General features: G+C 44.9%; 1 protein-coding gene across 1 annotated transcript in view; it reads right to left on the reverse strand.

The window, feature by feature from the left end:
* noc3l (NOC3-like DNA replication regulator) overlaps positions 1-16,084 on the reverse strand; it is a 67,998-nt gene that overhangs the window by 20,075 nt on the left and 31,839 nt on the right. The window contains exons 8-9 of the mRNA XM_038822405.1: positions 14,247-14,340; positions 3,764-3,939 (exon numbers count right to left, since the gene is read on the reverse strand). Coding sequence (XP_038678333.1) covers positions 3,764-3,939; positions 14,247-14,340 — 270 coding nt within the window. The remainder of the gene's footprint in view (positions 1-3,763; positions 3,940-14,246; positions 14,341-16,084) is intronic.

Below are 16,084 nucleotides of genomic sequence, written 5' to 3' on the forward strand. Positions count from 1 at the left end.
GATCTTCTCTTGTACGTAACGGATCTGATCCCCACATTGGGTGATATCATTGCACTGCTGAAGCATTTTGGGGCCTTTTCAGGATATAAATTGAATTGGGAAAAGTGTTTTCCTGTAACCCAGCCAGGGTGGGGGTAAATTTGAGGGTGTTGTCGTTCCGTCTTATGTGTTCCCATTTTAGATACTTAAGAGTGCAGGTGGCCCAGGATTCGGCCAAGCTCTGAAATGAAATTTTATGAGCCTAGTGCATAGGGTGACGGCGGATTTAGAGGTGGGACAGCCTCCCTGGTGGCCAAAATTCAGTCAGTGAAAATAATGTCCTACTGTGTTTTCTGTTTTTTCCCAATGTCTGTTTTTCCCCCCCAAAATTCCTTTTTTACAAGTGCGGAGAGACTGATTTGGACATTGATCTGGGTGGGATTAGAAAGACGGTGCGCAGAGAGCAAGGCAGTCGGTGGGCTTGTCGTTGCAAAACGTATTATTGGGTGGCAAATGCTGATCCAGAGGCTTTATGGGTGTGGTTGGAGTCGAGCACGTGTCGGGGTTAAGAGCGCTGGTCATTGCTTCTTTACTATTCTCTCTGGGTAAGTACTCAGGTGGCCTCACATTCAAGAGATGGAGACAATTTTGGCAGCACTTTAAGGGCAGTATCGAAGCCGGTGCCGGTTTGTGCAAACCACATGTTCAAGCCAGCGAGGCTGGATGCTAGGTTTAGTGGATGGAAGGAGAAGTCTTCTTCCATCTGGCAGGAGATTCAAAGTCTGAGAACACGCACAGACTCAAAAACAGCTTCTTCCCCGCTGTTACCAGACCCCCAAACATCTCTCTTATGGACTGACCTGATTAAAACTACACCCCTGTTTGCTTCACCCGATATCGGTGTTATGTAGTCACATGATGCACCTTATGTGGCCCCATTGTGCATTTTTTTTTCTTTTCATGTACTTAATGATCTGCTGAGCTGCTTGCAGAAAAATACTTTTCACTGTACCTCGGTACATGTGACAGTAAACAAAACAAACAAAAGGGGGTTGCTGTGATGAAGGGTTTGTTTTTGGAGGGCTGATTTGGGAGCTTTGAGGTGGTTGAGAAATTTGGAGTCTCACAGGCTGATGTATTTAGAGATTTACAGGTACACAACTTCACAAAGGTCTTCCAATGCTCCCAGTAGTGTCCTTTGCCTTGTTGTTGGAGAGGGTTTTGTCACTAGTGGGGATGAGGATGGGAGTATCTCAGGGGTTCATGGGAGGCTTATAGCAGAGGAGGCAGTATCCTTGGAACAGGTGAAGGCCAAGTGGGAGGAGGAGTTGATGTCCAAGTTGGAGGAGGGGATGTGGTAAGATTCTGCGTAGGGTGAAGGCATCGTCATCGCGTGCGAGGTTAGGGCTGATAAGGTTGAAGATAATAACCTTTATTAGTGTCACAAGGAGGCTTATATTAACATCGCAATGAAGTTACTGTGAAAATCCCCGACTTGCCACACTATGCACCTGTTTGTGTACACTGAGGGAGAATTCAGAATGTCCAATTCACCGAACAAGCAATTCTTTTGGGACTTGTGGGAAGAAACTGGAGCACTTGGAGGAAACCCACGCAGACACAGGGAGAATGTGCAGTCTCTGCACAGTTAGTGACCCAAGCCGGCAATCGAACCTGGATCCCTGCAGCTGTGAAGCAAGGTGCTAACCAGTATGCTATCGTGCCACCCCAAGTGCATAGGGCTGATTTGACCAGGTCCAGGATGAGCAGGCTATTTGTGGGAATGGAGGATGAGTGGGAGGAACCCAGCTAACCATGTACATATGTCTGGTCATGTCCTAAGCTCGTGGGTTTCTGGGTCTCCTTCTTTGGCGCCATCTCGCCGATCCTTCAAATTGAACTGAAGCCTTGCCCCATATTTGGGGTATCGGGCCTGCTGGACCTGCAGACTGGGCCGGGCACTGATGTTCTGGCCTTCGCCTCACTGATTGCTCGAAGGCGGGTGCTGATGGGTGATATTGAAAGGCGCTACAGAAATGCAAGTACTTCATTGCTTTTTTTTTCCTTAACGTCTTTAGCTCTCTGCTGAGCACCTATCATCTCACACAGAATCAAATAGGAGGGAGGTCAGCTTCTCCACCCAGCGCCTGTGTGTGGCTTGGGGATCTTATGGAATTCTTGTGCCCCAAAAAAGTTAAATACACCATGAGGGGCACAGTAGAAGAGTTCTACCAAAGATGGCAGCCGTTCATTTTAAAGAGCGGGTCATCATTATTTGTTAGGGAGTGCGTTGTTGTTATGATGTATAATATTTGAAAAAGCTCAATAAAAATATTTTTTTAAACAAGTGACTGCACTTCAAAATATTTGATTAAATATGAGGCATTTGAGATGGCAAAGTACTCTATAAATGCAAGGTAATTTCTTATCTTTGAAAATGTTTAATAAATTTGAATACCCATATCTCCCCTTAATGGAAATATCTCGACTCTCAATTAAAGCCTCTCAATCTAGGTATCTTTCTTGTCAAAAGAAAGATTGCCTCCACAACTTTGTCATCTTCCCAATTGGTGCCTAAAACAAGGTGCGGCATTCTAACAGCAGTTTAATCAATGATTTGTGTAGGTTGCATGTTACTACCTTGCTTTTATGTTCTAAAACCTAATATCCTATATGCAATCTACACATGCAATCACTGGGTCAGTTGATAAGCAATGTCTTGCTTACAGCAACGTTACATTTGTGTAGCACTCATTATACGACAGAGCATCTGTTTTGCAAGTGGGGCAGAAAAAGAATAAAGAAGAGTTGGACGCTGCGGTGGACCAAAGGCAAAGACAGAAAAGTATTGAAGAGGTTTTTGAAGAATGGAAGAGCAGCACAGCAGCCAGGCAAATTGGATTTGAAGTGTTCCAAATGGCAGGAGTTATAGCTGAAAGAATGACCGCTGATGGAGAGAGAGGAGATGTTGAGCAGCAAAGAGAAGGATGAAGATTAATGTTGACACCCTGCATAACTTTGTCTTGCTTCCTTTATTGCATTTCTCCTGCATTCCCTTGCTTAATCTTTTGTTTTGCCTCTCACTTCAGCCCATCTCTGAAACTATAGCTGAAGAGAAGCTCAACAGTATTACTTGAGCTTAATTGATATCAGATTTACATGACAGCCAGTGGTGGGAAAGTGGATGGCTAAGACATCCTAGTTAGAATGAGAGACTTTAAAAAAAGAATTCCCTTGGCTTAGAAGAAACAATTATATTTCTAATTGTCATGCTTCATATGTGGCCATTGACAATGAATGGGGCAGACTACCTGATCCTGGGAAACATCACACCCAACCTAATTCTTTTTTCATCCAATGTGCCATGCATAATCAATCACGACAGCACAGTGGTTAGCACTGTTGCCTCACAGCGCCCAGGACCCCGGTTTGATTCCCGGCTTGGGTCACTGTCTGTGTGGAATCTGCATGTTCTTCATGTGTATGCGTGGGGTTTCTCTCTGGGTTCTACGGTTTCCCCCACAGTCCAAAGATGTGCAGTTTAGGTGTATTGGCCACACTAAATTGCCCTTCGATTAGCTGGGGTTACTGGGTTACAATCTTTCCATAATTCTTCTGAAGTTACAACAAATCGGTAAGAATCACACTGGAATTCACCTCCTTAATATTATAGTCTATTTTTAAAATTTATTTTAATCATTATGCAGCATGCATGATGAATCATACATGATGGCATCACTGGACTGAACCAAATATATGAATATACATACAGAGCTGATTTTACCTTTCTTGATGCATCATTCATAAGTGGCACAATCATCACCGCAATGTTGTTATGAAAGTTAAAATGTGGCAAGGCCACTAGCAATTCACAGAGACATTTTACAGCCACTTCTGCAAGGCCTTTGTATGCTTTTAACGAAACAACATCACTCTTCTTTTTCTTCATCTGCTTCCAATCTGCGTGAAGAAAAAGGAAAATGGCCACTTAAATTTGAAAATGGCTAAATGTTAATAAAGGCTAAAATCAGCTGGTTACCTTTTTTTAAAAAAATATTTTTTATTCTCGTTTCACATTTTCTCCCAAATCTGCACCCAATAAACAATAATCAGTAACAAATGTAATGTTAATCCCCATATCAATAACAACGATCCCATCCCCCAACCAAACCCCAGATATTAGCATGCATGTTAACATAAACAAATGACAAAAAGCAATTAGGAATCACCCATAGTCACCATTAACACATTCAGTCCCTCTCCCCCCGACCCTCCCCCCCCCAAATGTTCGATGTGATCCAATTCTCAAAAGTGCATAATGAATAACGTCAATGAATTGTAGAACCCCTCCATCCTTTCCCTCAGTTCAAATTTGACCTTTTCAAACGCCAAGAATTCCAGCAGGTTCCCCCCGCCATGCCAGGATCCGCCTTCGGGCGATCAACGAGGCGAAGGCTACAACATCTGCCTCTGTTTCCAACCCCGACTGGTCCAACACCCCGAATATGGCCTCCCCTCCCGAGGGCCCGGGTCCAGGGTCCAGTTTCACGGGCACCACTTTAGCGATGACCCTAAACACCTCCTTCCAGTGATCCTCAAGCTTTGGACAGGACCAAAACATATGAACGTGGTTTGCGTGCCCCCCCCCCCACAACGTTCATGCACATCTTCTACTCCCTCAAAGAGCCGGCTCATCCTTGTCCTTGTAAGGTGCGTTCTATACTCCACCTTCAGCTGCATTAGCTCCAACCCCGCACATGAGGTGGAGGCGTTCCGGAGTATTAATGCTACTACTCACTCTATTCTAATTTCTATAGCAGCAACCGATATCACCGTCCAAAGCAGATTCCCAGATACAATTTAAAAACAGCATCTTTTACGAACAGTAACTCATTCATCAACTCTTGCCGTTCAAAGAGAGGCCTTTCCTTTACTAAATTGAGCTCTTACTGCTAAAGGTCTTACTGCTAAAGCTAAAAGGTCTTAAAATTGACAAATCTCCTGGCCCCGATGGGCTACACCCTAGAGTTCTGAGAGAGGTGGCTGAAGAAATAGCGGAAGCGTTGGTTGAGATCTTTCAAAAATCACTGGAGTCAGGGAAAGTCCCGGACGATTGGAAGATCGCTGTTGTAACCCCCTTGTTCAAGAAAGGATCAAGACAAAAGATGGAAAATTATAGGCCAATTAGCCTAACCTCGGTTGTTGGTAAAATTCTAGAATCGATCGTTAAGGATGAGATTTCTAAATTCTTGGAAGAGCAGGGTCGGATTAGAACAAGTCAACATGGATTTAGTAAGGGGAGGTCGTGCCTGACGAACCTGTTAGAATTCTTTGAGGAGGTGACAAGTAGGTTAGACCAGGGAAACCCAGTGGATGTGGTCTATCTGGATTTCCAAAAGGCCTTTGATAAGGTGCCACACAGGAGGCTGCTGAGTAAGGTGAGGGCCCATGGTGTTCGAGGTGAGCTACTGGCATGGGTTGAGGATTGGCTGTCTGACAGAAGGCAGAGAGTTGGGATAAAAGGTTCTTTTTCGGAATGGCAGCCGGTGACCAGCGGTGTCCCACAGGGTTCAGTGTTGGGGCCACAGCTGTTCACCATATATATTAATGATCTGGATGAAGGGACTGGGGGCATTCTAGCGAAGTTTGCCGATGATACGAAGTTAGGTGGTCAGGCAGGTAGTGCTGAGGAAGTGGGGAGGCTGCAGAAGGATCTAGACAGTTTGGGAGAGTGGTGCAGGAAATGGCTGATGCAATTCAACGTGAGAAAATGTGAGGTCTTGCACTTTGGAAAAAAGAATCCAAGCATAGACTACTTTCTAAACGGTGAGAAAATTCATAATGCCAAAGTACAAAGGGATCTGGGAGTGCTAGTCGAGGATTCCCTAAAGGTAAACATGCAGGTTGAATCTGTGATTAAGAAAGCGAATGCAATGTTGTCATTTATCTCAAGAGGGTTGGAATATAAAAGCAGCGATGTGCTATTGAGCCTTTATAAGGCTCTGGTTAGGCCCCATTTGGAGTACTGTGTCCAGTTTTGGGCCCCACATCTCAGGAAGGACATACTGGCACTGGAGCGTGTCCAGCGGAGATTCACACGGATGATCCCTGGAATGGCGGGTCTAACATATGATGAACGGCTGAGGATCCTGGGATTGTATTCATTGGAGTTTAGAAGGTTAAGGGGAGATCTAATAGAAACTTACAAGATAATACATGGCTTAGAAAGGGTGGACGCAAAGAAACTGTTTCCGTTAGGCGAGGAGACGAGGACCCGTGGACACAGCCTTAGAATTAGAGGGGTAAATTCAGAACAGAAATGCGGAGACATTTCTTCAGCCAGAGAGTGGTGGGCCTGTGGAATTCATTGCCGCGGAGTGCAGTGGAGGCCGGGACGCTAAATGGCTTCAAGGCAGAGATAGATAAATTCTTGATGTCGCGAGGAATTAAGGGCTACGGGGAGAATGTTGGTAGGTGGAGTTGAAATGCCCATCAGCCATGATTGAATGGCGGAGTGGACTCGATGGGCCGAATGGCCTTACTTCCACTCCTATGCCTTATGGTCTTAAGATCTGAATTATACAGCAATGCAGAACTTAGTCACAAAATTATTCTGCAGCTGAAGCTTTGAATCAACACCTGTTCATTTGGTTCTCATCAAAATATAGATTGGAATCTACAATTAAGTATTCTTCGTCTCCAAAGAAGTGTCATTTTGAACTTTCCATTTCTCAAACTTCCTTTACTCGTGGCTGCTCAGTGTTACTTTTTGAGGAAATGTTATCAGCCACTAGGAAATCATCAAACTCATGACACATCGAAAGGGCAAGACTTATTTCACAAAAGGGGAAAGATCAGTGTAACTCACTCCACATCCAACCAGCAGGATTAATGTTACTACAAGATTTTTGAATTCTACTCAACTCCTAGTTATATGCTCAACGTACACAACACACTGTCTAGTTTGGATTCACTCACCCAGGACCACTATGTTAAAATCACCAATAATGGCCTCTTCCTTAGAATGCCTGTCTGATACCAAGGCTATCTGGAATTTCCTCCATTTATCATTAGGAAGATCAAAGTACTCTTACTTGGCACCTGCCAAAAACTCCAAATCTTTATTTCCAATTATATCCCTCTTCCCCATTCTTCACTCAGTTGTGTTAAACAGGATTCTGAGGCTGTGTTGTTTGATTCAGCCCAAGCTTCAAATCTAACAACATTGTCTATCATCAAAATTGTCTGTGACTCCCCGTTATCTCCATTCACTGCTGTTGAGTTACTACCCAATCTTCTGATAATTCAAGGCCAGATCTTTGTAGAGTTCTCCGCTGATCCACTGAGCTTCACCGTACAGAAAATGCAATGCACCTACATCCTGTTCTTCCTTAGGTTGCAATGGTGATTAATGACAACGTCTTGCAATAGATTAAAAATGTGATCTACAAATCGTGCCCTGCCCAACCTATTCCTCTAATCACTTACCAGGAGCCATATTGTCAATTAGCCTGACATCAGTAGTAGAGAAAATGTTGGAATCTATTAGGAATGTGATAACAGGGCACTTATATAATCCTATTAGGCAGAGCCCAGAGCACAGGCAGACTCTCGGCGGTTGTGGCAAGGACTAAAGAACATAACGGGCTACAAAGCGAAGCCGAGCAGTATCTCTGGCAGCAGCGCACCCCTCCCCGATGAACTTAATGCATTCTATGCTCGGTTTGAGCAGGTAACCAACAATCCGCTGTTGAGTGCCCCAGCAGCCCATAATTCACCCATACCCACCATCACAGTTTCCGAAGTCAGATCGGCCTTCCTGAAAGTGAATCCACGGAAGGCGATGGGCCCGGACGGGATCCCTGGTCATGCACTCAAGAGCCTGCGCATACCAGTTGGCAGAGGTATTCACAGACATCTTTAACCTATCCCTACTCCACTCCGAGGTCCCCACCTGCTTCAAGAAGACCACCATCATACCGGTACCAAAGAAGAACCAGGCAACGTGCCTCAATGACTACCGCCTGGTGGCCCTGACGTCAGTTGTAATGAAGTGCTTCGAGAGGCTGATCATGAAGCGCATCACCTCCATACTCCCGGAACGCCTTGACCCACTTCAATTCGCATACCGTCGCAACCGGTCCACATCAGACGCCATTTCCCTGGCCCTACACTCATCCCTAGAGCATCTCAAAAACAAGGACTCCTACATCAGACTCCTATTTATTGACTACAGCTCCGCCTTCAACACCATAATCCCAGCCAAGCTGATATCAAAGCTCCAAAACCTAGGACTTGGCTCTCCACTCTGCAACTGGATCCTTGACTTTCTTACCAACAGACCACAGTCAGTAAGAATGAACACCAACACCTCCTCCACAATAGTCCCCAATACCGGTGCCCCGCAAGGCTGCGTACTTAGCCCCCTACTCTACTCGCTGTACACACACGACTGCGTGGCAAAACCTGGTTCCAACTCCATCTACAAGTTTGCTGACGATACGACCATTGTGGGCCGGATCTCGAATAACGATGAGTCCGAATACAGGAGGGAGATAGAGAACCTAGTGGAGTGGTGTAACGACAACAATCTCTCCCTCAATGCCAGCAAAACTAAAGAGCTGGTCATCGACTTCAGGAAGCAAAGTACTGTACACACCCCTGTCAGCATCAACGGAGCCGAGGTGGAGATGGTTAGCAGTTTCAAATTCCTAGGGGTGCACATCACCAAAAATCTATCCTGGTCCACTCACATCGACGCTATCACCAAGAAAGCACAACAGCGCCTATACTTCCTCAGGAAACTAAGGAAATTCGGCATGTCCACATTAACCCGTACCAACATTTACAGATGCACTATAGAAAGCATCCTCTCGGGCTGCATCACAGCCTGGTATGGCAACTGCTCGGCCCAGGACCGCAAGGAACTTTCAGAGAGTCGTGAATACCGCCCAGTCCATCACACGAACCTGCCTCCCATCCATTGATTTCATCTACACCTCCCGCTGCCGGGGGAAAGCGGGCAGCATAATCAAAGATCCCTCCCACCTGGCTTACTCACTTTTCCAACTCCTTCCATCGGGCAGGAGATTCAGAAGTCTAAGAACACTCACGAGCAGACTCAAAAACAGCTTCTTCCCCACTGTCACCAGACTCCTAAATGACCCTCTTATTGACTGACCTCATTAACACTACACCCTGTATGCTTCAACCGATGCCAGTGCTTATGTAGTTACATTGTATATCTTGTGTTGCCCTATTATGTATTCTCATGTATTTTCTTGAATTTTGTTTAATTCCCTTTTCTTCCATGTACTGAATGATCTGTTGAGCTGCTTGCAGAAAAATACTTTTCACTGTACCTCAGTACACGTGACAATAAACAAATCCAATCCAATCCAATCCACACAGTTTAATGAAAAATAAATCCCATTTGACAAAGTTGTAGTACATTTGAATGTTCAAAAGGCATTCGATAGGGGCTGGTTTAGCTCACTGGGCTAAATCACTGGCTTTTAAAGCAGACCAAGCAGGCCAGCAGCACGTACCAGCCTCCCCGGACAGGCGCTGGAATGTGGCGACTAGGGGCTTTTCACAGTAACTTCATTGAAGCCTACTCGTGACAATAAGCGATTTTCATTTCATTGCATAAGGTTATTAGAAAAGATAAGGGCCTGTGGGATTGGTGGTAATAAAATAGTTTAGATTGGGAATAACAGACAGAGACTAAAGTCCGACCCTCTGAAGGAGCCCCACCCTTTCCCCATAACCCCACCTAACCTTTTGGACACTAAGGGAGATTTAGCCATCCACCTAACCTGCACATCTTTGGACTGTGGGAGGAAACCGGTGGAACCGGAAGAAACACGTAGACAGGGGTAGAACGTACAAACTCCACACAGACAGTGACCCAAGATTGGAATTGAACCCTGGTGATGTGGCAACAGTGCTAACCACTGTGCCACCATGCCGCTCCAATAATGTATCCAAATGACTGATGATTTAAAGCTCAGTGGAAAATAAACCACCAGAAGGATATAAAGAAGCCAAAAAGTGATGCCTGCAGATTAACTGTGCAACAAGGTGATAAATAGAGTATTATTCATTTTCATAGGAAGAATGAAAAATATAACTTTAAAAAATTAAATCAGAGGCTAGTACATGTTGGCATGCTGGGGGATTTATTTGGGTGTCTTTGCACACGAAAGACAAAAATTTACATGTAGATAGGTTGAACAATTAGAAAGGCAAATGGAATGTTCATGTCTATTGCAAGGAGTTGGAATATGTTTAAGTCTTTCAGCATTGTACAGGGCTTTGGTGAGGCTACATTTAGAGCACCGTTTTGGTCTCCTCACCCAAGGAAGAATGTACTTATCTTAAGGAGGATCCAACAAACGTTCATTTTAGATTGATTCCTGGAATGAGAGGGTTGTCCAATAAAGAGAGACCAAGTCAAATGGATTTATATTCTCCAGAGTTTAGAAGAATAATAGGTGATCTCACTGAAAGTTTAAAATTCTTAGAAGGATTAACAGAGTAGGTGCCAAAAGATATTGCCCCTGGCTGGAGAATCTAAATCTAGGGGGCATAGTCACTGGACGACCATGCAGACCACGCACAGATAGTGACTCAGCCGGGAATCGAGCCTGGGACCCTGGTGCTGTGAAGCCATAGTGCTAACCACTATGCTACCTACTTGAGGGATGAATGTTGACCAGGAAGCCAGGACTACACCACCTCTTCAGATTGTAACCTAGCATCTTTATATCCACCTTAACAACCGAACAGGGTCACAGTTCAATGTCTCATCCAAAAGATAGAAACTTCGATACATGCAATTCTCCCTCAGCACAGCAGTGAAGTGGGGAGAGAGTGAATAGAACAAAGATTAAAGTGAGTGTTTAGGACTGAGATGGGAGGCACAGTAATTAGCACTGTTGCTTCACAGCTCCAGGGTCCCAGGTTCGATTCTCAGATTGGGTCACTGTGTGGAGTCTGCCCGTTCTCCCAGGGTATGCGTGGGTTTTCTCCGGGTGCTCCGGTTTCTTCCAGTCTAAAGATGTGCAGGTTAGGTGGATTGGCCATGCTAAATTGCCCTTAGGTTAGATGGGGTTACGGGGATAGGGTGGAGGTGTGGCTTAAGAGGGGTGCTCTTTCCAAACGCCGGTGCAGACTCGATGGGCCGAGTGGCCTCCTTCTGCACTGTAAATTCTATGATTTCTTCACTCAGACGGTATGAATCTTTGAAATCCTCTATCTCAGACGGATGTGGAGACTCTAGTCAATGAGCATATTCAAGATGGAGGAAATGTTTGGGCACTAATCTAATCAATGATTATGACAGAGAAGTGGAGTAGAAGATCAACAGTCATGTGGCTTACTCCACTTCCTATCTCTCAAGCTATTTATGCTCTTATGACCCATCCCTTAGCATCTGACTTTAGAACATAACACTCCCTCCATAGGGAAATTCTTAAGGCCCACTCGTAGGAACTCTCACTTTAATCTTTGTTCTATTCACTCTCTCCCCACTTCACTGCTGTGCTGAGGGAGAATTGCATGTATCGAAGTTTCTATCTTTTGGATGAGACATTGAACTGTGACCCTGTTCGATTGTTAATGTGGATATAAAGATGCTAGGTTACAATCTGAAGAGGTGGTGTAGTCCTTACTTCCTGGTCAACATTCATCCCTCAAGTAGGTAGCATAGTGGTTAGCACTATGGCTTTACAGCACCAGGGTCCCAGGCTCGATTCCCGGCTGAGTGCGTGTCTGTGCGTGGTCTGCATGTTCTCCCAGTGTCTGCATGGGTTTCCTCGGGTGCTCCGGTTTCCTCTCACTCGTCCCGAAAGACGTGCTTTTAGGTAATTTGGACATTCTGAATTCTCCTTCTGTGTACCCGACCAGGTGCCGGAATGTGGCGACTAGGGGCTTTTCATTACATTAACACTTCATTACAGTGTTAATGTAAGCCTACTTGTGAAAATAAAGATTATTATTATTAAACACCCTTAAAACAGAATGGGCATTGATCTATTTGCTGTTTGGCGTATCTTGCCACCATGTTTGCTTACAAGACAATATCTACACTTCCAAAGTAACCAATTAGCTGTGAAGTGCTTTGGGCCTTGAAAGGCGTTCAAGTGAAATATTTTATTCATCTAAAAAGCCTTAAAACTATTCATTAAACTATTCACTTTGGACCATCTCTCCAAACACTCCAGCTGCTGCTCCGTGCTTATTTTCTCTCCGATATGAAGAGTCAAAGGATGTTTCTACGAAAGGGATGGCAGAAATACAAGTTATCACTATTGTTCCTTTTCCCTCTCGCTTTTGGAATAAAGACTCAAAATATAAAATTCAGAACTGCTTTTCTACAGCCACTCATTGACTGTATATGTTATGCAATAAACATTCAACCTCTAACCGCTTTAAAATCAGTGCCCAGAATTCCGGACTAGGAAATGCAGCTTAAGCTCTTTTATTACGGAGTTCAATTCCCCACATCATGGTATGCAATTATTCTCAAACTGAGATACACAAACTGCTGAAGGCTCAGCGTGTTTTTCCAGGTGGTCCACAAAATAATCTCCACTATTGGACAGCGAGAGAGAAAATATAAAAGGGGAAAAGGAGAAGGTAGGAAAAAAATGTATGTTGCCGGTTTTTTATATAGTAACTGGCTTCTTTATGGTATTGGAGATCTTGGCTGCAGTGGTTTTCAGTTGTGAGTCTTGCATTAATTTTGGCGGTAGGGGAGGGAAGATGGGAGATCCGCTATTGCTGCAATAGGTTAACCGTACTTATATCTTCCACCATGTTGCATTAATGTAAATTTCTTGAATTATTAAATAGCACTGAGAAACTGGCCCGAGTTTTCACACATCTGTAAAAGATTCCCAGGACTGTAGCATTGAATTGATTGAGAAGTGGAGGGACGAAAAGTCATCAGCTTATGGGAGGTTACTGATATTAAATTTAAATTGCAACTTGTTTTGAACCTGTTAAAATTCCAAATATGGTGCGATTACAATTAATATGGATTGATCAACATCTGTTTGTATTGGATCTGATCTTGGAATTGATTGGGTATATATGCCATTAACAGGAAATATTTAAGTACAATAAAGTAATTCAGTTGTTATGCACCGTAACGTTAGTGGAGTCACACTTATCCTTAATTTTTGTAAGTCTCATTACTGAAACTTTTATCAAATTGGCACTCTTTAGTAAACACAAGTTTCCTCAAAAGAATTAGTAAAACACTCTTTACATGTCGCACATTCCTTTTTAAAAAATAAATTTAGAGTACCCAATTAAGGGCCATTTTAGCGTGGGCAATCCACCTAACCTTCACATCTTTGGGTTGTGGGGGGCGAAACCCACGCCCGGAGAATGTGCAAACTCCACACGGACAGTGACCCAGGGCCGGGAATCGAACCCGGGGCCTCAACACCGTAGCCCCAGTGCTGACCACTGTGCCACCGTGCTGCCCACATGTAGCACATTCCTGTTGAGTATAGTTTCGATTGGGTGAACCATTATTCGAAAAGGGGTCCTTCAACCAAAAATAGCTCGAGAACCACTGATGTAATGGACCAATCACATCACAGTAAAATAGCATGTGGTCCAATTATTACTAAAGTAGGCCAACTCTAGGTGAACCAAACTCATTCAGCTTCTGCTTTGTTTAACATGATGCACAAATACTCCCTGTACCAAGTGGCAAGATTCTGGCCTGCTCAGTCTAAAAGTACGACAATATTTTTGTATCTTCCTGGCCAGCTCTCTCTGAAAGAGAAGACGTGCATTTATGTGCGTTTCACAACCACTGGACATCTCAAAGCACTTTTCAGCCAATTAAGTACTTTTTCAAGTGTAGTCACTGCTGTCATTTAGGAAATGAAGCAGCTAATTTGCGCTCGGCAAACTCCCACAAACAGCACTGTGATCATGACTTGATGATCTTTTTTATTGTTAATTTGCCTCCTATTCTTCAAAATAGTGCCATGGGCTTCTTTAACAAGCAGGCAGATGGGGCCTGCCTTCAAAAGTCTCATCCAAAAGATGGCACCTTGGACAGTGGAATGCTCCCTCAGTACTGGACTAGTGTTGCCTTGATTTTTGTTTCAAGCCCTTGAACCAGGGACCTTGTGATTCAGAGCTGAGAGTGCTTCAACTAAGTCATGGCTCTTTTTCTCCTAATTATAATAATGTAATTTTTTTTTTAAGAAACACAACATAGTGTTGTAAGCATTAAATACCTTTAACAGTCTGTTCAAGATTTTCCAGATAAAACTTGTACTGACATACTAATCCTTCTTCAAATCCTCTCAGCTGTAGGGTTTCTTTTCTAACCTGAAAATAAAAGACAATTTTATAGCTTGCAAATCTTTTTCCCAGCCACTCCAGTGTGGGCGATAGTTGAATGACTCAAGTTCAACAGTTGCATTAGGTCAGAGTTGAAACTAAATGGAGAATAGCAAGATGATCCGTACTGGCATTGTAGAAGGAACTCATGCAAACAGAATCTCCTCGGACCAATTAGAGGAGTCTGTGTAGATTAGCAATCAGAAAAATACAACAGGGAACTACTTTACTCCCGCATAGAATTTGACACTTTGGAGTGTTACATACAACATCATATATAATAGACCTCTTATAGCATTGAATGTAGAAAAGTGAATGATTATGATACCAATCCTTTCAAGCCATTTTAGGAAAATGCCTCATCAGGCAGTCACATGTGTAACCCTGTATAAAGTAAATGACAGACATTATATTTCCAAGCACCTTCATTGGTTTCGTATAGAAATATATCTGAAAACAGGGGTGGGATTCTCCCCTACCCGGCGGGGCCGGGGGGGCCGGGATCCCCCCACAGCGCTGAAGAGTGGTGGAAACCACTCCGGCGTCGGGCCGCCCCAAGGGTGCGGACTCCTCCACACCTTCAGTGGCTAGGCTGGACCCGGAGTGGTTTGCGCCGCCCCGGCCGGCAGGGATGGGGCTTGGCGCCACACCAACCGACGCCGAAGGGCCTCCGCGAGTTGCCACATACGCGGCAGCGCCAGCATGTGCTGGCGTTATCCCAGCGCATATTGGGGGGGGGGGGGGGGGGGGGGGGGGGAGAGATCATCACCGCGTCGGCCATGGCAGAGGACCACACCAGCCGATGCGGGGGAATAGAGTGCCCCCACAGCACAGGCCTGCCCACGGATCGGTGGTCCCCGATCGTGGGCCAGGCCACCGTGGGGGCAACTCCCAGGGTCAGGTCCCGCCCCCCCCTCCCCGAGAACCCCGGAGGCCGCCCGCGCCGCCAGTAAAGACCTACTCTAATTTACACCGACGGGATCGGCAAAAGAACGGGCTGACACTCGGCCCAGAGAATCGCCGGGGGGCCGCCGACCGGCGCGATTCCCGCCCCCGCCAAATCTCCGGCGCCAGAGAATTCGCCAGCCGGCGGGGGTGGCATTCACGCCGCCCCCCCCGATACTGATGCTGGTGTCATCAGTATCAGCAATTCACGGTGGCTGTATCTTTCAAAAAAAAAAAAAAATGCTTTTGGCTTAGGAAGGTGAATGGTGGCTCTGAGCCGATAAGGGCTAAGCTTTGCATCTGTGGCATAGTCTCAGGCTAAGTTGTTGATAATCTTGGACGGGGATGAGGGAACATTACTCCACTTAAAAGGCTGAATGCCTTTTGAGCTCTCTATACTGACTATACTTAAGCTGGGATAGACAGTTGTTCTCTTCGGGAATCACGAGATATGATAAGGGAGCAGACAAGAAAGTGGATCTGAAGCCCAAGAACAGCCATGATTGTATTGAATGGTGGAGCAGGCTCAATAGTCCATATTGGTTTACTGTTTCTCCCATCTCTTTGTTTTCTTATGGCAGGTGACCATAAAATCAGGACAGGGCCATGGGCTAGAAGCCCAGATAATGGTTCATTGTTCCATGTCAACCACATGCTGCAACTAACACCAAAATATGAAAGTGGCAGCAGTTTTAGAATGTTTAAATGATGTCCCCTTAGATTGGAACCGTGTTCGATGGCTTTGAACAAAAACTTTTTGGATTAAAAAAGTCAAGATGGTGGAGAA

This window comes from Scyliorhinus canicula, chromosome 16 (genome assembly GCF_902713615.1).
Source record: "Scyliorhinus canicula chromosome 16, sScyCan1.1, whole genome shotgun sequence".
Classification (NCBI taxonomy): domain Eukaryota; kingdom Metazoa; phylum Chordata; class Chondrichthyes; order Carcharhiniformes; family Scyliorhinidae; genus Scyliorhinus; species Scyliorhinus canicula.